Source organism: Temnothorax nylanderi, unplaced genomic scaffold, assembly GCF_030848795.1.
Source record: "Temnothorax nylanderi isolate EJ_2023f unplaced genomic scaffold, tnyl_v1.0 TNYL_tig0071_pilon, whole genome shotgun sequence".
Classification (NCBI taxonomy): domain Eukaryota; kingdom Metazoa; phylum Arthropoda; class Insecta; order Hymenoptera; family Formicidae; genus Temnothorax; species Temnothorax nylanderi.
The window spans coordinates 538,722-566,600 of record NW_027249133.1 but is presented as its reverse complement, the minus strand read 5'-3'; the positions used below and the strand labels follow the sequence as shown (position 1 = coordinate 566,600).

Here is a 27,879-nt window from a genome sequence, read left to right as displayed (position 1 = left end):
TCGTACAAATTGGTTAACTACAATGACAGTACCAAGATGACATGTGGACTAAGGAGAGGGTAAACATATATCCGCACAGCAAAATCGACGCAAGGTATAAAAGCATTATTCGTGTTTATTCAATAATTTGTTACATCAATGTGCGATAAAGTGCGACTAACAAGTTGTTTGTTTTACCATCAAACGGAATTAGCGAAGTGGTGTAACCTGACCTAGAAAAACTTGCTCTAGCAACACTCGTGCATAACGACGCGACAACGAAAAAGAGACATCACGCTGCGAAAGTGCAGTAACATTTTACAGTTCTAAACGTTTCAATGTCCGACCCATTGATCCTCGAGTAAACCGCAATCCCCGTAACGTATTTCAGCTGCTTTCGGAAAAAAAAAAAGAGTTTTTCGATCGCGGGTCGCGCGTGCGACAAACGAGGCGAAGGTAACGGTTGCGAGACGCGCGATACGAAGGCGGAAATCCAGCCCTCAACTCGCGTTAATTCACGCGATACAAGTAATTATATGCTCGGTACGTAGATGTTTAATGAGATGTACATCTCCGCGCTTGAACTTTATTATATCCATCCGATAGAAAAATTGAAGGAACAAAAAAGGAGATGAAACGCGCGGCCTTGTTAGTTGCAACCCTTTTGCGCCGACCTGAGTGTCCTTTGTGGACTCATGGAAACTTACTGTAATTTAGAGTACGAGAGTACTCCCCGCAATGAGAGTACGATGGGTATATCTTTGCGCTGCCCTGGTTTTTCCTCTTTTGTGGACTAGACTCGTTACAAGTTCTCCGCGTTGTCTACGCTCATCATTAAATGTCTAATAAATATTTAATACCTAAATCCCGCTAGGTTCTCAATGTATTTAGATAACTTTGTAGTGTTTTTAGTAATTTTTACTTTCGTGACAATCATGTTTGCCGTAAACCGAAATGTAGCCCAAATCAATTGTCCTACTGTTTAAAGAAATATATAAACTTTTGTTAAGTGTTCGCAAAATAAAAAATCAAATACTGTATCTTCAATAATACCGTGAAAAAGACAGACGATTGCAGGAGGTACAAAAATTCTGTGAAGCAGACTGTTTTGGCGATACGAAGAAAACGTGCTCCGATCGATCTCTAATTTTAAAAGTTAAGAATTCAATTTAGAAGGAAATGACGCGGATTCCGTGTCAATTTCTCTCAATTCGTTTTATCTCGATTTACTCTTTTTTTTTCTGGAAAGATACTTAACTAGCTCACTCCTACGGAGTCAATTAGCTACTGATCCGTTCACGTGTATTATCTGTCAATGCCGTTGCCGCCGTCGAATAAGGCGGCAACTTCATCCGCGTACTTTGCTCCCGGGAAGAGACGGAGGAACTCGAAGACGATGCCGTTCGTCCAACCGAAGCCTTCCTGCACGTTGTACTCGCCGCCGCCGCCGCTCTCGCCGGGATGTATCGCGTTGTACTAGAAAGTAAAAGATTAATTATTCCGTGTAATCGGGCGTTAACCCGGTTCGCAAACCAAATCGTCGGCGCGTAGCGAAAGTAATCAAGACGCACTCCGGATTGTCGCCTCCTTCGTGGTTTCCGCCGCGTCGCCGCGCCGTGCGGCGGCGAGTTAATTCCCCGCCGGTGGAATACCTATCCCGGGGAAATCTAATTTCTCCCGATCGCGAGAGAACTTGGATGAACTTTCTCGTCAGTTAGTTAAACGACGCTTCGCTCGTCTGAGCGATCGCGCTACGAAGGGCTCGTCGTGAGCTCGGCGTAAAAGCGTCATTTCCTTTCCGTCGGCGACCGTGTCAAATATAATATTCTCCCGCGAGTCCACGGGCCTTTGTCTCTCTAACTCGTCAGAATTTAATATCGAAAACGAAAAACGTAATCCTCCATATAGATCATTTTATGCTGCCCAACATTCTCCTTTTGAGGGAATTTTTAACTTCTGCATAGAAAGGGCAAGACAACAGAATACATCAATTAATAAGCAAGTTTATAAGACTAAATTAGGATTAGAAGTTTGTTGAATTTTTCCGAAAATGAAATAGCGCGGATAACGAGATACGATTTATCAAACATAACTTTGTCAATTTTGTCTCGAAAGATTTTCTACATGAGCTGCGAGAGATTTGGAATTCTAACGAGGCATTTTAATTACAATTGTACAATATATTTATATTCAATATATTTATTTTCATCAGTCGTCATATATATCGCGTGTGATAAATCACCGCGCCGAAGCCTCGCGCGGTTGACGTTGGTATAACAATTTCCGATATGGAAGCGATGCGATATAAATCGAATGGGCAGAGAGTAGAATGCTCTTCGTTATTTCCCCGGTTCTCTCTCGTATGACTGGGTGCGGGACGCCGAACGAGACAATAAAAGGATACTCGGTGTACGGCGTACTCTTCTCTTTGTCCGCGACAATGCGACATTTAAATTGTTCTTATCGCGCGCCTTACAATGCCGGGAAACAGCTTCTATATACGGATCGCTACTCATTTCGAAGAAGCGATATTATAAAATTAATAATTAATATCAGAGAAAAATTATATATTTTATACGAGATTATTTAAATGAAATTAAATATGTAAGAATGTTGGTAAAATCGCTGCTGATGTGGAAGCGACATTATAAAATTAATATCGTAAAAAATTACATTTTAAAAACGAAAACAGAGAACTTGAATCGCCAGTGAATAATTAACAATTAGCAAAGGTATTATGCTCGACCCAACTGGCCAAATTTTATTGATCACAACGCTACGTTTCGACTGCAGATTTCGGTCCTTTTCAAGCGTATAGAAACAACTCACAAATATTAATTAGTCAGACATAATGCCCAAACTACGCCGAATCTAAAAACTAAACATCAAAAATTGAAGCACGCAACAATAAGTATAAATCCATAAATAATTTCTGTTTGTTTTAGATCATCGATTCTATCTTTACCTCGTTTAATTAAGCAGTCAAGTTTTTTAGGGACTGTAAACAGAGTAGTGATAAACCAATTATTAATAAACATATTGCTAAACGTTTAAACCTTCTCAAAATACGCAATACTACACATAACACTCCCACGAACAATAATGTATTTTTTTATTTAAAAAACTGCATACCGTTACCATATATCAAAGGTTTAGGCGATAACATTTGTCGCAAGTTGAGAAAGTTCCATATCACTACTCTGTTTACAGTCCCTAAAAAACTTGACTGCTTAATTAAACAAGGTAAAGATAGGATCAATGATCTAAATCTAAAACAAACAGAAATAGTATACAAGATCAATTGTAAGGATTGCAATGCTACGTATATTGGGCAGACAAAAAGACATTTGTGCACACGTCTCAAAGAACACCTGGGCGATATCAGGAAACAGGCTAGTAAGCATTATGTAGTGAGTGAGCATCGTACATCCTTTGGGCATAATTTTGATTGGGGAAAGCCAGAAATAATACATAAAGAGAGACAGATTAGAAAGAGGGAATTAGCGGAGATGTTTTTTATTAAGAAATTTGACGACACCATTAACTTACAAAAAGACACGGAGAATTTTAACGCTCTCTACGAACACATTATAAAAAAAACATAACCTCTCCTTCTTCGTTGTTTCCCTCTCTACGCCCTAGCTTTTATTATTGACGACACTGGTTTGTTTTTATCGCTTGTCCGGTCAGTCCGGTTTGTCAGTTTACATTTCACCACCGCACGGCTCTGACATGTCCTTCGGCATAAACGACTAACGAAAATGCCGTTTAACATGTATTTTACCTCTGTGATTTTAACGCACAAATATGTAAGCTTCTGATTTATATAATTATTTATGGATTTATACTTATTGTTGCGTACTTCAATTTTTGATGTTTAATTTTTAGATTCGGCGTAGTTTGGGCATTATGTCTGACTGATTAATATTTGTGAGTTGTTTCTATACTCTTGAAAAGGATGACCGAAATCTGCGGTCGAAACGTAGCGTTTTGTGATCAATAAAATTTGGCCAGTTGGTCGAGCATAATACCTTTGCTAATTACATTTTACCTGTCATTATGGAATGGAAGTTTTTAATCAATCCCCGTAGGGTTACAATTATCATCCATCACTACCCTTCTCTTCTCACTTAACCCTTTGGACCAACGGGTTAACGTCTCTTCCCGAAAGACGGACCCCAGTTTGCTCCGCACAAGAGCCTTTTTCGCACGGAGGGCGCAGCTTTCGGAAAATAAATTCCATGTTTACGTGCTCAAGTGGACTCGAACCTGGTTTCTCAGATTACAAGTCTGGCGCTCTACCACTAGACCACACTGCCGCCCCTTTGCTAATTACATTTTACCTGTCATTATTTAAATAAAAAAAATATGCATGAATATTGAACAAATATATGAAACGTTTATTATTGCGCGAATGTTTTATTAATTGTTAGCAACTGATTTTATTCACATATCGTGATTATTTGTTACTTTTAAAAATACGTAAAAGAAGGAAAGTTTGCAATTAGTCTTTTTCTTTTATTGAAACGTCGATGTTACGTGCACCAATTAAGCACTTCCTTTTAAGTACCGGATGATAAATGAGCAATAACGTCGCGTGATAAACACCGACGCATTTATATTGATGCAAAGTCATGTTTACTGATTTCAAGAAACGCCGTGTGCGTTTGTAATTGACTATCGCATTAGGCGATCGTTATATGCCGACTGTACTATCTGACGCGCAAATCGAAATCGTTTTTTTTTTTTACGAGACGTAATGTACCTCAACATAAGAACATTGCAAAAAAATTCTAGAGGGCACGAGGTAAGTTTTGCTATAAAAAAATTGATTTTAAATTTAAAATATATCGTTCGGGCCACTTGCTTCCGCAACTTTATTATATGTCTCGACCATAAATCCGCCTAACATAAAAAAACGGATCGTAAAATTGATTCCTCGATTGGAGGATACACGCGCGCACGCACATTCGTCGTAAAGCGCATCGCGAAAGGAAACAATAAACGTGGCAGATCGCACAGAAACCAACACGAATGTAAAGCTCGGAGTATTACAGATTCTCCGGGTAAATTTGAAGTCGACTTCTCTTCATTGAAAAATTGTTTGACTAATATTGCTGCGTAGAACTCCTTTTATTTCCCACCGAATATTTGGTAAACTTTTCCCACCTTCCCCAGTCCAATTAAAAATCTATCCATCGCTATCTCGCCGCGGCGTATATTTTGCAATTCACGGCGGTCCGTACATTCCTGATAAAAACGCCTGTTCCTACAGCAGGCCGGAAATTAACTGGAATAAATTGTCCCTGGTTATTTCTGACTAAAAAGAGAAATGGGGTAAAATCGTGATGCTTTCAGACGTAGCCTTGCTAATTAATATTCCGTGCTAGTTACTGCAACTATTAGATTACAACGTTATATAGAGAGAAGGCAGGAACGTAATACCTTTCCGCAGTATTTCTGAATAAATAAGCTTCTTCGTATGCTCTCACTTTTATCTCACTTTTATGAGAGCAAATTTGAAAGCGTGTTGCGGGCTTTTTGGCTCTTTTTCATTACTAAATACGCCATAAAAATGCGATGAAAATGGACTCTACGTGTCTCGTTAGATATCACATTTATTTATTAGTTTCATCAACTGAAAGCAGTTCTACTAATTCTAATGCGAACAGCATGCGAGCCTGTTTACACGCTGTTTACAGGTTCAATTAATACAATTGTTATGCAAAAATAGTTACCTATTGTTCCACACTCCTTACGTAATAATACGATATGTCGGTCAATTAGTAGCGAACTAATTAGTCGCGCTTTCTCAGAAAGCTAATTATAAAAGATCGAGCCAGATGACAAACTGTTTCTGCAAATGGAAAATATAATTTCAATTCTCTCATGTCGACGCGCGTAAAATTCTCTCTCTCTCGGATACTTCGAGAGCTCCTTTTCATCCTCCAGTACGCGACAGGCGCAAGAAACCTTGATTGAATCGATTGAGTATGTTTGTTCAGCAAAATGGACCGGATATTTCCTGGGAGAGAGAGGAGAGCTCGTTACTGATATACCGGTATCGACACGACATGATTTGTATAGAGTACCGGAGTGTAAATTTCACCCGCCATTCTCCCGTGACGCCCATAATTATTGTGGCTTAAATTACGCCATTAAAATAGTTTTATTGAACAGCCGCGATTATTAATACGGCTACGCCATAAGTATTAGTCGTCTCGTCCCTTAAATCATGATATACGGACACGAGGAAAAGTCAGTTCATTAATATTGGCGAGAAATGCCGGAAGGAATGAAGCAATTTTCTCACGTTAGGAAACATTTATTTTACAAGCTTGGATTCTTTTTCATTTGAGTAGCGTTATTAAATTTTCCTGAAAAAAAATACTTGTACAGTGAATTTACATTTTCGAGCGTTGTAATATCATAAACGTTGTAGTGATTTTTATTGAATTGTTTAAATATTGAATGTTTTAGCGTGAAAAATTGTGACAAACATAATCATAATTGTTTGCGATGTAATGCCGGGTTTTAAGAGATTAATACGGCTAGTCTTTGCAATTAGGTGAATTCAATAATTAAAAGAGTACCTACAATAAAAAGTAAAATATCTTCGTATATATGAGTATGGATATAATTTGTAAAAGGATAATTGCCAAACACAATTTGCGGCGAACTACTTAATTATGAATGTTTCAACGTGATAACTACTACCATGATTTCAGGGTAAATTTTAAGAGAAAATTCTCTCCGTGTATATAACAATGATAATAAATACAATTTGTAAAAGGGAAATTGTCAAACATAATTTGCGGCGAACTATTTAATTATGAATGTTTCAACGTGAAGAGTTGAAATAAATATTATAATCGCGATTCAATGTCGAGAGTAGTAGTTTAATATCGATTTGCAATTAGGTACATTCAATAATTAAAAGAATACGATAAATATCCACGTACACAGTAAAAAGTAAAGTTTAAAGATTTATGAACAAACACAATTTTCGGCGAGCTATTTAACTATTGAATGTTTCAGCGTAAAAAATAGCAATAAATAATTGCTCGCGATATAATGGGTCATCAACAGTTTAAAATAATCTTCGCAATAAGGTAAATTCAATGATGAAAAGACTTCAATAAAAAATAAATAGAGACGTCGTGGACAGAGACGTCGACGAGCGTAATTTAAAAACAAGATCTTTCTCCTTTCATCGCAAAATGCCGACTGTTACGGACACTTCCTTCTCAATATGCATGAGCGCACCATCGACAGAGTGTTTTTCTTTTCTTCTTTTTTTCCCCCCGAGCGAAACCGATAATGTATAAAATACTTTCTCACAAGCCGCGCGCTGTGTATATACCGTGCTCCTAATCGTACCCGTTCCCGCGCACGCAAACGTCTCGTATTGTATTTTCCTCCACCGTAAGCGAAGGGTGCGGCGAAACAAAATAAGACGGATTAGAATGAGCCACACGCACGCGCGCATACACGCACGCATATACATTGGACGATATTTCCCCGTGGCTTTTCATTCCTCTCTCGCTTCCCGTTCCGCTGTTCCAGGTATAGGGCACCCGAGATACGTCAGGGCGACAAAGGAAACGAGCGAGGTCACCCTCGCGCACGTTAAGACGCGTCCGAGCCGAGCGACCATCTCTCGATTCCATATCGAAATTCGAAACTCTTCTTCGAATACATACCACGTCAAGTTTCCGTATCAAAAGGACACACGAGAAGATGCGGACAGCGCCGTCGGGACAAAAGTGTTTACTGTAGCAGTATTAAATAGCGCTCTGTCACTATCCGTATTAAGTATTACCTGTGTGCACCGCTATTTTTTAGCATCGATATATTAGCCACAAATGTATCGGTATATATTTGGACGCTAATATATACTGATAAGAAACGTTTAGCACGAAATAAATTTCGCGTAAATAAAAGAGAGAAATTTTATATTACGGAGAGAGAGAGAGATGTGTAAAATTAATGTTGAAACGTATAATGTTCAGTTAATTGAAATACTAAATGTTAAACATTACCTGCGCCGACATTTTTAACATTATATTAGCCACGTACATGTATATGTATCACTATTTGATTGCCAATATTCGATAAAAATATATTAAGTAGCACGAAATAAAATTTCAAAGAAATAAAAGAGAGGGATTTTATATTACGAGAGAGGTGGGAATGTGAAATTACTCTGAAACATTATTAAATCAATTAAAACGTAAAAGAAAATATTGTGGTTACAATAGATGACAAATATTAAAATATAAAAAATATTATGAAAGCCACAAAAACATATAAATACAAACAGTTATGTTTATGTATTTATATATATCTTTATGATAGCTCTTTTTTTTATAAAAGAGCTTCCTTTTTGCAGACATCCATTTGTACGCTTTATTGTCGTGAAAGACACTTTCTTTGATCGGCGAACTACTTATGTCGATAGAATCCGCCGTTCCGCCGGGAGACTCAATAGTTCCGACGCATGTGTAGTTCGTGTAGGACATCAGTCGCGACTTGTCAGCAAGAAATGTCCTCCGTTAATCTTTCAGTTCCGACGGTGAACGGAGAAACGTTTCGTAGAGTGAATAGAGTCGGTCTTAAGAGAGAAAAACGGGCTTACCTTCTCGAACATCTTGCCGTACTCGTCGTAACCGAGGTAGTTCGTTCTAAGCCACCTGTCGGCCAGTGTCTCGGCCAAGTCGACCGCTTCTTTCACTCCGGTTTGATAGAGACCCAGAATCAGGAAGGACTGCAACGGCGGCCAGGCGTTCGGGAAGTCCCATTGTTCGCCGGTATAGTTCACGGAAGCTGGCGTGCCACCTGCGACGAGACAAGCGTATCGTTTTCTTACGTCTGTAGCGTTTCTAATGCAGCTGTTGGGCCCTGATTCGGGATACAATCGCGCCCGGGAGATCGGAATCGATAAGCGAGGTCACGCGGCGTGAGAAAGTGCGTCTTAACCCTTTCGCACCCGGTGACACCGATTGTGTTCAATTTCCGATTTAGTTCCTCTTTATTCAAATGTTTTTTTCTTTTAGTCGAGATTTCTGACAATTTTCTGACAAATTCTGGCTGGCAAAAGAATATTGTAATTTGGAATTTTTACATAAGAAATCCGATTGCGGTCAATAATATGATTTGCTCAGAGATATTTAAATGGCTTTCTTAAGTTATTAACATTTCGCGATATATCATAATATCATATCCTTGGCGCTACGTCTATTATGTAAGCATCAATTATGTAATTTTATTCAATCAAAGCGAGTCGCAGAGCTAGAGAAAAAAAGAGAGAGGATAGGAGGGGAATTTAACTTAACTGCATTAATAATGAAATAAGTAAAAGTTACCCCGGATGTAATCTGAAATTCAAGTATTCCCTAACAAATCACGATCGCGACGAATTGGAACACTGTGATTCACAGTGTTCCAATTTACCGGAACTTCTTTCATCCGCAAATCTTTTGGCGGGTCCTTTCGATTCCAGTCCTAATCAATTATTCGCCTCTAATCGATGCTTCGTAAAATATAATTAATTCTTTCCGTTGTCTATTAGACGTGACAAAAATTCAATTTCTCTTTTATAAAACAGTTTTCATACAAAACACTCTTTGTTGCGAAATTTTCAACTCATACTCTCTTCTTGAGAACAGCTCTCCCATTATTTTGCGAGAAAACAATTCTATTGGCTCAGAACAGTGTTCTAAAAACCGATCCCCGAGCTTTCCGGTGTGAAGTTTAAGGGTCGGTAACGCAATCGGGGATGTGTCTTCTTGGGGTCAAATATCACGCTAAAATAATTCGCGATATTTTCAAAGTCAACATCGGCGAGCAGTAAGGTGCTTACGCAGAGAGAAAAAGAGAGTAATGCCGCGGCACTTGTACGCACGGCGAAATTCATTTCGCTTCGGATTTTCCGCGAGTCACTGTCGATAGCAGCCGCAATCCGATTGAGAGATATTTTCTACGCGACCGTCCAATTTCCCCGTTCGCGGATCGCGCGCGATGCGAACGATCCGACCATTGATAAATCATAAAGTTTCTCAGTCCCGCCTGGCATCCGGAAATCTCGTTCGCCTTCACTCCGCGGCACCTCCGTTATGCCGTTATTGCGAATTATGACGCTTTTCACTCGATCCAGCTTGTCTTAAACACTCAATATGTTTGCGTAAAGAAGATTACTCGTAAATAATGATGATGTTTAGATTCGCATTCGTCACTCTTGACTTCATGTGCAGAAAGTAACGATAAAGGATAAAGCACAATGTGGTCGCTAAATTCTCTGCTAGCAGTTGACAAAAAGTACACAAAGACTAATTTAATCTAGCTCTCAATTGAAGCTAATTATATTAAAAACAATATAACAGTATATTAATTACAACAATAGCCTGCAACTAATTTAGTATAGTTTGCCGCTTTGTGTCTTATTAAGCGCAGAAATAACCATTATATTGCCGTTCACCGAATCGCAATCGAATTGCAACTCTCGCGTATTAAATACTAATTCGCTGCTAAATGGTTCGGTTTAATTATTATTTTTGATAGTACACACGTGTTGTGTGGGTTAAATTTATGCGCAACCCCGATTTGCTATACGAATTGCTAACATTGTTAAGATTCTCTTGACCGCATTCCGTATATTATTACGCGGAATACAATATGGCGGTTTGACGCTCATCGTGATGGTTACGTATAGCTGCCCCTCGGATTCTCTAATAAAAGCGGATAACTGGCAGAGTCATTGTTTGCTCGATCTGGGAAATAATCGGGAAATAATCTGGGATAGATAGAGAAATTCGCGAACAACTTTAGCAACTTTTGGAAAAAGAAAAATGGAAGATAAACGTTCGGGCGGAGGCATAGGTCCGTGAAAGAATATAGGCGAAAGTTGGGATTAACTCGTAAACTCCATCGCAGCTGCGTTCACACAGGGAGCGTGTGTCGATCGAGCCGTCGAACATTCTTTCATCTTTGAGTTATCTTCATTTATTTTTGTTACTTTTGGTACATTTTTATTTATCCTATTTTTATTTGCTTTGAACGCGAAAAAGCGCTTACAGGTAATGGAACGAATAACGGGGCGAAATTTTTAGGATTTTCTCGATGAGAAAATTTTGCATCTATCGGATTTCAAACGATAATAAAATAGCGAACGGCTTGTATATGGAGAGGAAAAATATTTTGTTGAAGTGAGGCGTTTCAAACTTTCAGCTTAAAACATATACTATTGCAAATAGACACGCATTAAAAAATTCAATTGACAGTTATAGCGCGTTGTGTGAAAAAGTTTGTTATTTTTTTTTAGGCTTTGTGTGGTAAAAAGAGCAATATTTCATCAATCCGCGTACAAATATAATCATTCGACTCACCAACGTACGAATCAATCTTGTTTCTTTTGAGATAACGAATGGATTGCAGCGCATATTTAACCCTCTTATTCCGATCGTAGCTCATTGTGTACAGAGGCGCCAGATTCGTAGGGTAGAACGAATTCATGGATCGCTTATTTCTCGTGTCGTAATCTAGCCAGGTTCCCTTATCCTCGTTCCACAGCACATTGTCGATGGCAGCTTGATAGTCCGAGGCAATTTTGGTGTAATACCAGACTTTCTGGAACGAGAGAGGAGGGAGAAGTAGCAACAATGTATGGACACCGTGGCGTTACGCAATCAATAACAAGCGAACGGAGGCAAAATGGTAAACGGTATAAACGGGATAACGGTATAATTATGCCGTTTATTTGACCGAGTCGAAGCAATTTCTTTTTCGGGTTTCAGATAATCATTCAAAGTTAACATCTGTGCGATCAACCGGTACTTTGGCCCCTTCTCGCATTACCGAGGCTCACTTGTACTAGCTGCGTAATAAGTAAGGATTGGGAATATTATTGTCGTAATTTCTGAAGCAATATTACCGTGTCCCTCTTTAACCTTTAGAGGCCGGGGGTGGTCGAAATATCGACCACCCAAAAAACACAAGCTATTTGATGTTTTCAGGCAAAATTTGTGTGTTGAATAAGGGAAAAAAAAAAAAAAAAAAAAAAAAAAAAAAAAAACTCTTCAAGTTCTTTTCCCGGCCTCTAAAGGTTAACGACATGCGGCAATAGACACAGCATTAATCGGGAATGTTTGGGGAGCGATTAATGCTGTATTTATTGCCGCATTATTCCATGTTTGAGGAGCGATCGAAGCGGAAGGGCGGTTTAGCAAAAGGCTTACCTTCACGTTATGCAGGACACCGTGAAAGTAGGCGAGCATCCTGGCGTTCCGCTGTAATATCGCATTCAATTCGACGGGTATGATGTCGCTCGTGGAGACGTTGACGAGACTGAGATTGGCAGCCTTGTCAGTCCGTATGCACCATCTGTAGGAGAAGTCCCAGCCGCTCTCCGCCGCGGCTTTCAAGTCGTTGTAAATCGGCCCTCGCGCCTGCTCCGGCACTCGCTGCGCCAGCTGATAATCCTCCCTGTGAGAACACGCACACGTTTCGTTCTTACCTGCTTGGTCCTTTATAATTAATACGATGATGGAAGACCTTCCTCTCCCGGGTGATCGATACAAGTGTCGAAACGGAGCGAGAAAACACGATGGACCGACGACCAGAGTCGTTACGTTTCACCTTTCGATTAAGAGCTAAGAGACGCGGCCCGGAAAAAAAAACCTCTTATTTATTCATATTAGTTTATATTAGTTTATATTAGTAGATGTATGATTATATATGATCATATAAGAAATGGAAAATATAATCTTAAACAATATTATATGGCTATATATGAGAGTATATAATTATATATGGCCATGTGTGTATGAGCATATATGATTATATACTCGGGAAAAAAATACCTCTTATTTGTTCATATTAGTAGATATATAATTATATATGGTCATATAAGAAATGGAAAGATAATCTTGAACAATATTATATGGCTAAACCTCTTTAAGTATAACTTTATATGGTCATATTTGGTCTTATATACTAGTATATTATCATGTGTGATCATGTAAAAGTATATTTATAAGGTTAAAGATAATCATATATGAATATATACTCTATAATGGATCTATCCATATAAATTTGTATAACTATTATAAATATTCTTCTAGTATATTATTTTACTTGACAATATCAAATTAATATGAGATATACAATATTATTTCTAGTTTTAGTTTACACAATTGCGTTTTAAGTCCGACAAAGTCCTTATTGGCACGCAGTGCCAAAAAAACTGAAACATGTATTTAATAATAATTGATATTGTGAAATATTATTAAGCATCAAGATCCGCTTCGACCGAAAACGGCATATAAGATCGCTTCTTATATGATCATATAAGACATTATAAGAGATTTTTTTTTCACGGGGGAGGACGTGATCCATTAAATGTCAAAGAAACAATCGTTTCTTTTTATTTTGAATTTCCCCGATAAAGATCACGCCAATTCCTCCCGGATATATAAATAACTGAATTGCAATTTTTATCTTACATGTATGATGTCAATGTATATCTGTACCTTAGAGGTAAAAAATCGTGTCTCTATTATTATGAATTCAGAGAAAACAAGATTTAAAGTTTTAAATAGGGAAATGATATATTTTCTTTTTTAGATATAAAATAAAAGTAGCAACTTGATTTATTAAGTTTTGAATAAGGTAATTTAATGATGTAACTGCCAATAACACGCTGGTTAAGAAATTAGGCACTATAAATATTTTCAATACGACTTTTCAGAAAAAAAAAGAAATGTCAAATCAAAACTTACATATATACGCAACAATCTAAGAATTTTAACTTTTTATTTCCACTTTTTTCTTTATTGAACTATATAAAATTTTATGCAGGAAAATTCTTTTCGTTTAACGCAATATAATCTGATTTCAAGATTTCCCTTTGAAAGATATTTTCAAATCAAAAATATTCTTTTTTCCTGTGTATAACTTCAAATTTGAACATTTTGCCTCAGACATATTTTGCAATACGAAAGAATTTCAACTAGTTAACAGCTAGTTCTATATTGTTCAAAATTTTCGTTTTCCGAAACGTTTCGACGGTTGTATCGTTCACTTGGAAAAACTTCTTAACGGTATCTTCTACCGAAAGAGAACTTACTTGTAACTTTCCGGTCGAGGTCCGTGGCTGTTTACCACGTAACGCGCCATCTTGTACGTCCTACCGTTCTTCGTTACATCCATCGTCTTCTTGTTTTGCCAATATTCAAATTCCTTGTCGAGGAGCGCTATGTTATTTTTCAAAAATTTCCTATCGTTCGTGTACTCGTAATACTTGGCGACCTGAAAGACATTTGCGTCGTTAATGGCAAACGGACTTCGGAGTTCCTCAAGAAATAATTCGGAGATAGAGAGATCGTTCGGGGGAGATATTGGCTATTGGCAGGGATTTCTATACGAGATACAGAAGACCGACTCGAACGTTTCGCGACAAAAGCAGAAACGGGGACGTTGTTCGGGGGATACGTACCATTGGTATTAACAAGGGCGGTTGGCTTCGCGATAAGTAATAAACTCTACCGCCATTCGGTACGAAGCCGAATCTGTCCACCATAGAGAGGAAGTTCTCGATCATCCCTTTAACGGTGACGGGCATGTCGCATAACAAGAGTCCCTCGATTACCCAGTAGCTGTCCCAATAATAAAACTCTGCGGCAAAATTTGATCCTTTCATTTCGCAACTCTTTCTCCGTTTCCTCCCGCGCGACACATTGAATTTTGCTTTTAGCTTATTGCGTATTATCCAGAAGCGACACGCATAATATGCGACGGAAAAAACAAAGTTTGGAGATCACATAAGCAATTGCAAGGAGGAAATAAGTTCTTGTCTTAATTTAAAATTACAATGTCCCTCAGAAATGGATGGGTCGCAAAAGCGGAAAAGCGCTTTCCTCGCAATGATTCTTCAAGGGTCCGAAGAGTTTTCCACACAATGGAGAAGTCTATAGAATTCGCGTACAACAAATGTAAATATCATAAAAATTATTATCGCTCTTTGACTCTTAGCGGCGTAAACACATATAAAAGTACGTAAACAAGTTCTTACTCCCCGCTAACAACGCAAACACATAAAAATAGGTGAGCACAATGTGTCAGAAAAATGTCAACATTCCCGCCATCAGGAATACAGAAGTTTCTGCAGACGCAATTTTTCTTAAAGCTTTACGAGGTACAACATTTTTATGTATGCAAGCCAAAGAAGAAGCTAACTCGAGAATGTAAAAGAGTAAAGCCAAGCTTTTAAGACCCATTGCGTGAAATCCTTTTTATGCGGCAGTAGTAAGAATTTAAGGATGTGCAAATCCGAATTGGCTAAATATTCATTTCACTTGAACTGACTAAAACATCTTATGGATGAAACATTCAGATGCCATATTGACTATAAAAGAAACACTACACATTTCCGCGCATATACAAACAATCACCTTTAAATCGTCCACCGGGAATGATGAAAGTATTATTCACGTAAATTAAGCTGTGTCGCTGCGGATTGATCACCAAGTCGTTATTTATCTTCCTCGCCAAAGTTTCCCAAATGCGGTTCAAACGTTTCGCCCATTCTCGATACTGAGGATCCTGAATGGATTTTAGGATGACGGGATTTTCCTTCCAGTCCGGCAACGTTGAATTATCCAACTCGTCCTGCATAGCAAAGTTTTGCGCGACGAACGCAGCTACCTCGCTGCGATTAGGGGAGTTGTTGGTAGCCTTCATCAAAGCATTGAAGCTAACACAAACCGAATCAAATTAGCTCTGATGCACTGTTCCAGTACCACCTATGCCCTTTCTCTCTTTCTCCGGACGGGTGGTTTTACAAGTTTCATGTAATTAAATAGAATCTTTTTGTATAAAATCCACTTTCTATTTAAAATTCATGTTTGATCTCGTGAAAAAAAAGAAGTGTTAAATCAAAGTTATATACGCAACAATTTATAATCTTCTTATAAAAATTTTAACTTTTTTTTCTTGGTTGAACTATATAAAATATCTCATTCAAGCAAGTTTCTTCGTAACGCAATACTATCTTATATCAAGATTTCCACGTTGAAAGTAAAGATACTTTCAAATCAAGAATACTTTTTTTCTGTGTGACAATTCTATTTATAATTTTATATGCCGTGTATTTTGTGTTATGTATATATTTTCGTATATATGTATACTCGGATCCTATAAACATTTTTCGTACATTTTTATCGCGACGCATAAAATTATAAATAGAATTTTATGGATATCTAATTCTTGATTTGTGACAGAAGTTACACCATTTTATATTAAAAGTTGTTATTAAAAGTAAAAATAATTGAGATAATGGGAGCTCATTTGCTTCGTGTATATAAAACAATTGATAAATATATTTTTAATTTCTATTACGCAATTAAATATTTATCATGGACCTCTTTAACGCGCGTTATCTCGCAACGGAAAATTTACGAGATAACAGTCCGTGATAGCGGATATTTCTGATACTGTTAATTAAGTACTTTAATTTTATTAGCTTTATTCTTATATCTATTACAAGCAAAGTATTTGACTCTAAATTGTCGCTCTACTTGCATTTCTTTCTAAATAAATATTTACTCAGCTTTTAGGAAAATAGTATAACACCATTTTGGCTTCTTACCCGCAACATGAAGCGAGTGTACGACGTGCGAATTATGAGATTAGAGGATTTATGTAACACGTCTGCAGAAACAGGCGCGAATCCGGTAATCCGAAACGGTACACTTGTAATCCCGGTACTCTCAACTCGTTATCCTTTATCCTCGTTATCTTCGTTATCACAATCAGGATGAAGTCACGAGGTTCGATCTGAGAGAAGAGAGAGAGCATTCTCCTGCGCGGCGGAGAAGAATTCCGTAGGTCGAATCGAACGAAAGCGGGCGTAACCGCGGTGTCGTAAAACGGAAGCCATAAATATCTCTACACAGGAAGCGATTTAACGCGGACATGGAGCACACGTGCAAGGGTGGTCGACATATTTATTCTCAACGGGAGTTTCTTATAGAATCTAGATGATGGAAGGTGCGCCGTCGCGCACCTTTTTGTCGATTACAGACATAATATACACGTGTAAAGTTCGTACCTAGCGTCCGAGCAAAATCTAAAATCGTTCACAAAGCGCGAAATGTTATAACAGCGTATATAATTTAATAGATAAACAGCGGAGAGAGGTAAACAGAGAATTTTGCATAGAGTTGTTTTGGACATTATTTTATCGCAATTTCTGTGTAATAAGCAGCGCGAGTTAATTGGTAAATTTAATTGGTAATTAATTCAACCGGTGAACGTGCTTATGGCAAAATTTCGATCTGTGTAATTCGCTGTCTTTAATCCGTAAATGGCAAAAGATTAATAGTTCTATCTGTATCAACAAGTCTATCTATATTAACAAGTTAATTAAGTTAATCAGGATTTACTCGAAGTCACATCGACAATCAAGTTTACGAAAGAGATCCCTTATGTTACAGCAATGACATCCATTTCGGCGTCGTACGAAAATATTGTTCGATAAAATTCCTAAAAAGTTTCGCCGATACGCATCGAATATACGAGTTTGCTTTTAGGAAGTAAAGCTACGCGTATTTGCTCTCAGCTGCCGTTGACGCAATTAAGATCCCCTTCATACGGGCGACCGCGAAATTTGATTATACCACGTGCGAGGAGGACCTAAAGCGACACCCTCGTGCGCTTCCAATCCAAATGACATGTTTATGAAGATCGAACGTCAAGTGTGCACGAAATTACGGATCTCGTTGAAACTGCGTGGGTATATGTTTCCGCATCTCAGATAACGAGATTTTCTACTTCGCCATGTGACGAATCACTTTATGATTCTAAGGATAGAATCTTGTATTTTGTCAAGAAAGAGAGAGAGAGAGTAGTTTTTTATACAAAAAGTATAAGAAGTGACAGCTTTTATCTGTTAAAAGTAAATTAATTACTATCCGTAAAATCCATATTAAAATTTTCCATTTGATTTTTAATATTTTATCTCTTCAATTATCTAGACTACCTTGGTTCGTTTCGTTTTTTAGACCATTTTAATATTATTTTAAAATTATAGAGAAATTCGTCTCTAGAGAAATTACTCTTGACGTTCCAAGTATTCTCGACATTTTAGGAATAAATTAATGTAGGAATAAACTAAAGGGTAGAGAGGAGAGGAGAGAGGAGAAAGAGAGAGAGAGAGAAGGGAGAACTGTTTTAAAAGTCATTTATATACCGTGGGATATACTCTTCTTTGTTTGTCGAGACAACATATTAAAAGATAATGCTCTGTCGTCACGGGGTTTACTTTCCACTTTGTCAGAAGGAATAGCGTTATTTAAACACAAAGCAAATTGTGGGGGAAGATATTTGACATATATAGAGCTTTCATAAAATACCCACTTAGAAATTCATAAAACAACATCTGCCTAAATTGGTTTGAGACATAACGATATCAATTAATTCTTGACTTGATGATTGCGTTAAGGTGTTAATAATAATATTATTAGCTTATATACGTAATGACTGCGGCTAATGTAATAACTGCCCGAGAAAAAAAATGGGTATAATATGGTCAGATGTAAAAATATGTTATTAGATATGAAAAGGTCTAAATTAGATATGAAAAGATCTAATTTTATATGAATTTTATATGATTATATATAATCAGATCCGGGCGCGATATGATCATATCTTTATGTAATCATATTCGACTTGGTCTTATTACATATGACAACAGATCTGTTACATATTTTTACATTTGACCATATTATACCCATTTTTTTTCTCGGCTGCGGCTAATGTATGACTTAAATTTATTGTTAATTAAATTCTTTGCGCTAAAGATGATCCCAAAAAAGGGTCGAAACGTACGCTATATATCGTCTTATTAAACTAATATAATAAATTTAGAGCGCATTAATTACCGCCCTTGGCTCTTATTGCCAAATTTAACTATAGATTTGATTTTTCATGAAACAACATTTCACTTTGTAAAAAATATATAGATAAATTAAATCGTTGCGTATTTCGCAAAACAGATCTCTTTCAAATAAATATTAATATTAGTAACACTAATGTAAATTTATACATTTAAAATGTATAAACTATTTTTAATTACGTTTATTTACACTTATTTCTACTTTTTTTTTAGAGCCTTAATTTTCATCATAAATGTAAATGTATATTTATTGCAATTTGTCACATTAAAAGGAAATCAAGAATATTAGAAAGAAATTCGCGTAAGATTTTTTTTCGGACTTAATTCTTTTGTAATTTGTAAAGAGTTGTATATTTATACATTTTATTAATTTCTTTGAAAACGTATCTTTTTTATCTTATTTATCCTTTTCAGTGATTTTATATATATAAAAGATTTGATTATACGCACACAGATAATTGGCACTTCGAGAGAGAGAGAGAGAGAGAGAGAGAGAGAGAGAGAGAGAGAGAGAGAGAGAGAGAGAGAGAGATTACTTATCTTATTTTTATCACTTCAACTTACTTGAAGTGATTTCAAGTGGCGCAAGATATTTCAAAAGTTCAAGACGAAAACTTATTTCATACAGCCGTATAAAATACGCAAAAGAAATAGACTGAGTACATTGAGGAAGGCAGCACGGAAAGATAGAAATAATAATTGTTCATCTTATTCTTTAAAAGAGAAAGATATTAAGAGTTTGTTATACGTCTCGATCTTTTTCGTCTTTGTAATACGGATATCAACTTACTTTCCGACGGTCACATTTGGATCGTGCAGCTGGTAGAGGTCTACGAAGGTTTTGCTGTCGTTAAAAATTCCAGCGAGCTGCACCGTATGCAACAGCGGCCCTTCGCAGTAAACTTTGCTGAAAATCAATACAAAAGCGTAACGAAACCTATAATTAACAAATCGTCAATTATCGTCAATTAGATAAAAATGATTAATTTAACGTTTGTTTGTACGCGACGTTTGCAGTACGTGATGCAGTGTGCGTTCGACAGGTGGATAACGTTAAATTAACAGATTTTGTCAAAGTGCATTTGATGTAATTGTGTCAACGTAATTGCGGATAGCGGCAAACAGTTGTTGTCATTGAAAAAAAAAAAACAATGCACAAGACATCCCGCACCCACAGAAAAGACTTCTAGATACAATGCTATTACTCTTCAATCTATCATAAAATAGGATCGAAATAGGGCCAATCATATTTAGTAATGAAAGAAAAATATTTTAATCTTAAATAGAGGAATTCTTAAATCTAGAATAAAATAATCTTGATGCTATCCCTCTAATTTTCTCAGAAAGATTTAGATAGCAATTTGTAACAATCTCATAATATTCTTGATTCAACTATAGACGGATCTAAAGGAAATCTTATTCTATACTCTTGCGGAAAAAAATGTACACTGAGAAAAAAATGTTCTGGATTTTAGTAAATATTAGTTTGCATACAACTGTGACTTTATTTATTAAAATGAAGAAAATTTTCCTTTTTATTAGTATATTTTTTTCTCAATAAATACACATATACTAATAAAAAGGGAAATTTTCTTCATTTTAATAAATGGAATCACAGTTGTATATATGCAAACTAAAATATTTACTAAAATCCAGGACATTTTTTTCTTAGTGTAAATTGTCAGGAATCTTATGTTATTCTTCCAAGATCCTTTTTGCAATAAAATAAAGTAAAGGTTTTTGAAACACAGATATTATGAGCGAAAACACAGATATTATTTGGTAAACTTTTATTCATAATAAATCAGATTCACCACAGAGGCACGAACACGTTACTCGTATGGCTGAGAGAACGAGACGTTTGTCGTAGCATACATATTAATTAAGGCAAAGAAAAACGTAAGACGAAAAAGGTTGTTGTACAATAGCCTTTCATGACTTACGTTTTACTCTGCCTTACTTTATATCCACGACTACGACGTTGATGTAAACACTTACGCTTCGTTCTCGGTCAATAGCGTATCACGTTATTGGCGTTGACGAAAGACGATAGCACACATCGGTTTTGCGCTAAATATTGTGGCGCTAACACCGCGGCTAACATCGCGTGAAGATCAAGAGACACGGTAGTGTTTCGCGCCAAGTACGCACGGAGCGAGATGCACCATGATTCTTTACGCGAACGCACGAGTTGCGAGTACCCGAGATTTTGAGTTTAGTCTAAACGCAAGAATATATAAGCTTAAATTTATATATATTACTCTTGTCTCAAGATATTAAGTCAATATTATTTTATTTATGCTTCAGGTTGTGATGAGATTAAACATGTCAAGAATATTTTTTGTCTCGTTATTAGAAATCCTTTCTGAGGGTGCGGAGAGGAATTAACGTAAAATCATTACGTCATGCACAACGGCTAACGATTTATTTTGCGGCTACGAATAATTACGGGATAACTTAGCGTCAAGAAACAAACACCTTTGAATAATTAAGCCCAAAAGAATGAATAAATAATCAAACTTTGCCTTTCAAATATGCCGTGCGCACGGTATGGGGTCTCGCTGTTGTACGTTGAAAATAACACTTTAATGAATTCATGCGCTCTTCATTTGCCGTCCGGACGGATTGGATACTTAAACAAACGCATATAGTCTTTGCGTTCGCAAATTAGATGTCAAACCAATTGTGGATGATTAAAGACCTCTGGAGGCATGGAACGCATAAATTAACTTTTTACTTTTAAATTACGAGGCTTAGTTTTTTATCACGTTATTTAACCTCAATGAAACAGACGTGAGAAGAAGAGAACATATTTACAAATTTACATTTATCACGCACATATTTACATTTATTACGTACATATTTACATTTATTTATTTTATCTTGCGAAACGTATATAAAATTAAACCCGATATTATTTTTCAAAAGGGTATCTCACACACAACTTACGTACATTTCCCGTTTTACTACGCTTTGTTATAAACTAAGTAAGTAGATAAAAATAAATGTGAAAACTTTCTCCTCTACACATATTGAAAAAAATTAATCCGGTGGTTTAATATTGAAAATGATCAACTTTCGAAAGAATATTATTCAAGCCAGTTTTCCCCGCAGAAGAGCGAAATTATTAAAATTTGCGTCGTAATGCAATTTGCAGTTAAAAAGTTATCCGATAGATGTGGAGTGTTCTTACACATTCTCTCTTACTGTTCTTTAGGAAACTTTTCCAATCAACTGTTTTATCTTAAGATACCAAATGTCGATATTTTCCAACGATGACCAAGGGCCTGTCCCAACAATTTCAAGCTGGACGACAACTTTAAGTGAAACTTGGACGAGACTGTTATTTTTCCGCGACAGCCACGTCAACGGGCTGATGTCTTTCTGAAACCGACGAACCGCATAAAATCAAGCACAAAAATCACGCGCGTTTCGAAAGTCGCGATGAGAAGTTACTCGTAGCTTCATTGCGTGGCTCATTGTTTTCTGGCAGATACGAGAGCATCGAAATACAATGGACGCCTTTGTCTTTGTATCAACAAGAAATAACGTCGATGTGCGCCGAGAGACCACTTTTCATTTTTCACTCCGAGCATTTCTCATCGAACGTTCTCTGATCGAAAAACCAAACGAGAACTCGGGGAATAATAAAATTCGTTTTGTTTTTTGTCGTCGGATAAATTCTTTTTAACATTTGATATATGACACTAATTTGATGATAACACTAATTTTCAATGCAGACTCGAAGATTTGTATAGCACAAGAATATCGAGTTCCGCTATACCAAAATAGGAAACAAACTTAAGACTTTGAAATGTTCCTTTAAGACAAAAAAGATAGAAATCGAAGAATTTTAGAAACCACTTGCATAATATTTATTAAACTAAATTTAAATAATCACATAATATTTACGTATATACTTATGATTTTGATAGATTTTGTACAGAATCCGGCGTTGTGACATAAATTTTACTTTTCCAGCGTCCCCAAAGAAAAGAATTTAATGGAGGAAAATCAGAAGATCTTGTAAGCCGCTCAATCGGATCTTCTTCAAAAGATAGTGGATGAATGCCGCGGAATAACGTCGGAAATGTTTTAAAATCCATAACAACTTTAAATAAAGACTTTATTATTGAATAAAGGCTGATGGAGGACATTCTGAACATTTATTAAAGTAAATTTTTCTGTAAATTGCGAACTTTCAGTTTTACTACCTGGAGACTTCTAAATGCGATTTCTCGAGAAACACTCACCTAAATTTAAAATAAAAAAAAAACAAGACATAGTTGTAAAGAGAATTAAAAGAAACCTTAAAAACGATGTTTTACTTGATATTTTGAATAGACACTTCCAGTGCCTTTTAAGATTTTTAAAAGAGTAGCTAATCTAATTAAAGAGGGATAATGAAGAGGTGAAAGAAAAGCACGGTTGAGTTTATCACAATTATACATTTACCTTAAAAGCAAATTTGGTATGTTTCGGCATAATTTGCAGAAATAAGTCGGTTATAAAAAAAGAAAACGAGGTGGAAAATTGTTGTTAGCTCATCTTGCATATGTATGTACCTACATTCATATGTATACATATGTCTATATATAGGGTGTTCCAGATTTTAACGATCAAACTGCGCCAGTGTACAGTAACTTTTTAATAAAGCTCCTATCTTTACATAACATTATTTCTTATTTTTACATAGTACACTCTGGTAACCGTTAAAATCTGGGACACTTTGTATAAGAGAAATAAAGTATACCGACTGGCCATTCCTTCGCTGTAACTAACTCTAGATCGTTAATAGATAAGCAGCGCTTAATTTATTCTGTATAAATACTTTCCAGATACTTCGAAAGTGTTTCTAATTAAAAAAGTTGACTCTAACAATATTCTTTAATTGATTATTCGCTGGTGTATTCAGTGGACGCGTTTCATTTTTAATTTATCCGCATTAATCGTCTAAACTGAACGAAAGTCTCAAGTGGCCTGTTTCCTTTATCATAAAATGGCCCCATTATTTCTATGAAAATGCTGTTAATATCCGCTCCCATTTCCTTCTATGTGATTCATGTTGATAATCACTAAAGTGAATCTTATCGATACGTCTTAACCCTATCGCGTGTGCTTAGTTTCCCAATGAATTGAATGGTCACGGTGTCCATATAGCTGCACATCGTAGGATCTTATCGGATTAAAGGTTACGAAGAATCGAGAGGAGTCGAGAGTTTCCCCCAAGAAGAACTGCGATATATATGAGAGAGAGAGAGAGAGAGAGAACTGAAGGTAATAAACAAGAAAAGTTTATTGATTTCGACTTCTAAGTAATAAATCCGTAATTCTCACTTTTCTCGCAAACAGACCGTACGGACGGAGACTGCTCGAACGTTTTCTCCGTCAAGGGATAATAAAACATCATTAACGGACGCCTCATGTTTCCCTCCTCGTGAGTGAGCCCGGAGCCGAAAAGAAATTTCGGTTACGAGTGTCTAGATGAAACTTTAATGAATCGGAAAATTTCGTGCTTGGTCCTGACGTTGCTGGAAAAATAACTGGCCATCGTCCAGTTTTCTCTCTGAAGTTTGTTTCAAAATAAATGCAAAAGATTGATTTGATCCACGTCGACTGAATCCTGTTCCTCTGTTCGTACGGATATGTTTCAAGCATTCATTCTTTTGTTATTACTAAAATAGTATATTTGTAAAAGATGCGTTCAAAAATTATTGTTTTCAATATTTCTTCGGTTGTAGTTACTGATATAGTCCAAGAAAAGGCTGTTAAACTGTAGTTACAGTTAATCGACGTTGGTGAAGAAGGAAACGTGAGGTATATCCATGATGAAAAATTATATTGTCATTAACTATCGATGAGTCATCAATAAACCATACGCGGAAGGTTTCACCTAACCGAAAGAAAGTGAAACAAATGACTTTCACTCGCGGCTCTATCGATCATTAGAATTGACGGTGACGTGATGATGTGATGCACGCCTATACCAAGCGCGCGCGAATATATATTTATGCGAACGTTATCAGGTTACTAGCAGAGATAAGCCGTTATCGTGGCTCATTTTCCGGAATAATTTTATTCGACATAAAATGTGATTAGAGAGGGAGGGGAGAGAGGGAACGAGGGGGAGAGCATTATCATCAGAAGGCAAAGATATGAAAAATGTTAAAATGCATATATGAAGAAAGCGAATATCGCATACTTGTGCTGTAAGTGCTATACGTTTCTTAAGATAAAACAAATGTGAACGTTTGTTTGTTACATTGCCTCTGAAATAATTAAACGTAAAGTAAGGAGTTAATTCAAATTCTACGCTCTAAAGTCTTGAATTACTACAATTTAATTGTATTTATTTATTTATTAGTACTTTTAGAATATTTTAAAGATTATGTTAAAACGATAGAGTGCTTTTACTGCCTACGGCTTGATGAGCTAAGTGGTAGACAGAGAGAGCATGATAACCAGAAGTCGTAAGGCAAAGATGGGTTAAAGTGCATATATGAAGAAAACGAATAAAGCATACTTGTGCTGTAAGTGCTACACGTTTCTTAAGACAAAGTAAAGTGAACGTTAGTTTGTTCCCTTTTTCCGTTGCTTCCGAAACAGTTAAACTTTATGGTAATAGTAACCTTATTTTAATTTTAAGACGTTAATTCAAATTCTACGCTTTAAACTCTTTAATTACTACAATTTAATTGTATTCATTAGTACTTCTATCTTACAAATTTAAAAGATTATATTTAAACGGTAGAGTGTTTTTACTGTCTACGGCTTGAAGAACTAAGTGGTACTACAGAAGAAGAGACATTACAGAGAATATAGTAATATAATAGGATTAAATTTCTTGAAAGCGATATAATCCATTTTCCATGTTTATTACAAATTAGCTAATAATGCTGCTATTATAACGTTTTTAATATAAAGAAGAAATTGTACAGAGATTTCCTTCGTTTATTCTATACGATAGGTATCTTGATTTTAAGAAATACATTATATTTTTTAATTTAATTTTTCAAATTTAATTAATTAATTAGTTTTGTATTATCGTACGATAATATACTTTATATTATCATATCATAATTACTTTTACAATATCGCACAATGAAGGAAGAGATTAATCAATTAATGGAGCTTGTAACTTCTCGATTAGCCTTCCGCGGCTTATAATCCTCAGCAAACTTAAAATAACTAGCTTAATTCTCTAACTAAATAAGGGACAATGCGTTAACAAAGCACGCAACATGTTCGAGTATTCTCCCATCCGCTTGATTGGCCATAAGTAATTATGAAGAGCGACAAAAGTAGTCTCGTATAATGTCGAAAGTTGCAGAAGGTGTATGAAAGTATCCTATATACGTATCGGAGAATTGTATACAAACAATCATCAAGAAGTTATCTCCCGCGGCGTGCGATAAGTAGTCCAAACGAGGAGCACAGTTAGTTGTGTCTACTCGCGACAGACAATGGCGAAAGTTTCACCTACTGAATAATCTGACTGTCGAATACAACGAGGAATTGTTAAAACAGCCCAAGTGACTGCATAAGAACTTTAACGGTACCACTTTGCATGGGCACGTGCCAATTTCGCGGTTTGCCTTGTCGTTCACGGATAATTTCGAAACAATTTGAACGATAAAAACGATAATTCTTTGTGTGATAAATCGGAAGGGTTATTACCGAGGAAGAGAAAACTGTTGGATTATTCAGAAATTATATACGCTATTGAATAATGTCAACACCGCTCTTCCTGTAAACGTTTATACGTTTATTGAATTTGCATGTCTATTTTCTATCCAAATATTTTCAGAAGCCTCCTGGTGAAGGAGATAAAGAAAAATATTTAAAGATAAATGTGAAACTGTTTATGAGACCGAAAAGAGATAGGAACCTCCTTTGGAACCTCCTGAAGAAACGAGATGGAGCAGGGATCGACGCTGGCGAGGAAGGTGCCAAAAGTGTAATGTTCCACTTTCGAAAAATCAACACGGAAGCGATCGATTGAACAAACGATCGATAGAGCAAATAATGAAGCTTTGGTTAAGTTTATGCGATACGGGACGCGGAGGAGAAGAGATAACAGTCTTCTCCTTTCGCTTCGCGCGAGCGCGCGAAACACACGCCGACGTCTCGTACTTTCACTCACCTGTCGCAGAGATCGCGTGGTCCAGAGGGAGTGGTGGTGGTGACACGCACGATCGAGGCCGCGTCGATCAGGGCGATCGCGGAAGAGATTATGAAAACCGCGACGCTCATGGTCAACCGTGTTCGGTTCGACGCGGGTAATATGTGTCGATCGCGTGGCGCACGCGCGCGCGCGGAGAGACGAGCGAGATCCGAGGGATCGATCGTGACACGCGCGCGCGATCGACGTCGTCGGGCGCAAAAATCGGCCAAGTTCCTGCCCCCGGGACGTATCTCGGGCGCTATAGCCGAGCGCGTACTCGCTGATCCATTATATCTCCGTCGCGTGCTCGCGCGTTCGCCGATAACGCGCCCGTTCGGCGAAGGCGAGTGGGCGACTTCCCCCCCGGCCGGCCATTGATTACGCGCACCGTGCGCACTATGCAAATTTCGGGAAGAAAAGCACGCGCCACCGTGTCGCTCAGCGGCACGGCGCGCGGTTTATCCAGCGGCAGATAAGCCGCGCCGAAACGAGGCCGATAGCGGCGGCGAATAATGTGGCTCAAGGAAAGAAAGCGGCGCGCGATCGCCGTCAAGATAGCGTCATAAATCATTTTTAAAAGTGTCATAACAGTAGTGGCACGCGTAAGACCGGAAGTGTGGTCCTCTCTGATACGATAGTTCTTCCCGAGAGGTTTATCGCTCCTCAACGGAACGGATCGGGCGACCCCGCGGAGTCGGGACCGTGGGAAAAATCTATTTCGTATAAAATTAAAGAAAAAAGCGCTAGATGTGTACGCGTTATATCCAATGCCCAATTATGCTTATTT

General features: G+C 37.1%; 1 protein-coding gene across 1 annotated transcript; it reads right to left on the bottom strand.

The window, feature by feature from the left end:
* Positions 1-97: 97 nt before the first annotated feature.
* On the bottom strand, positions 98-27,395 carry LOC139773945 (trehalase). The gene is made up of 9 exons (XM_071708801.1): positions 27,072-27,395; positions 19,719-19,835; positions 15,426-15,727; positions 14,471-14,649; positions 14,102-14,283; positions 12,213-12,459; positions 11,364-11,604; positions 8,618-8,817; positions 98-1,455 (listed from the first exon to the last, which is right to left on the bottom strand). Exons 1-9 carry the CDS (start codon positions 27,179-27,181, stop codon positions 1,285-1,287), a joined length of 1,749 nt encoding a protein of 582 aa, XP_071564902.1. The 5' UTR covers positions 27,182-27,395; the 3' UTR covers positions 98-1,284.
* Between the last annotated feature and the right edge of the window lie 484 nt (positions 27,396-27,879).

Excerpts from the sequence above, each read along its gene's own strand:
- LOC139773945 (XM_071708801.1), bottom strand. The coding sequence starts at position 27,181 with ATGAGCGTCGCGGTTTTCATAATCTCTTCCGCGATCGCCCTGATCGAC. Across the intron at positions 15,728-19,718 it reads CCAAATGTGACCGTCGGAAA|CTTCAATGCTTTGATGAAGG; the intron begins GTAAGTTGATAT and ends GGTTTGTGTTAG. Across the intron at positions 1,456-8,617 it reads ACGGCAAGATGTTCGAGAAG|TACAACGCGATACATCCCGG; the intron begins GTAAGCCCGTTT and ends TTTACTTTCTAG.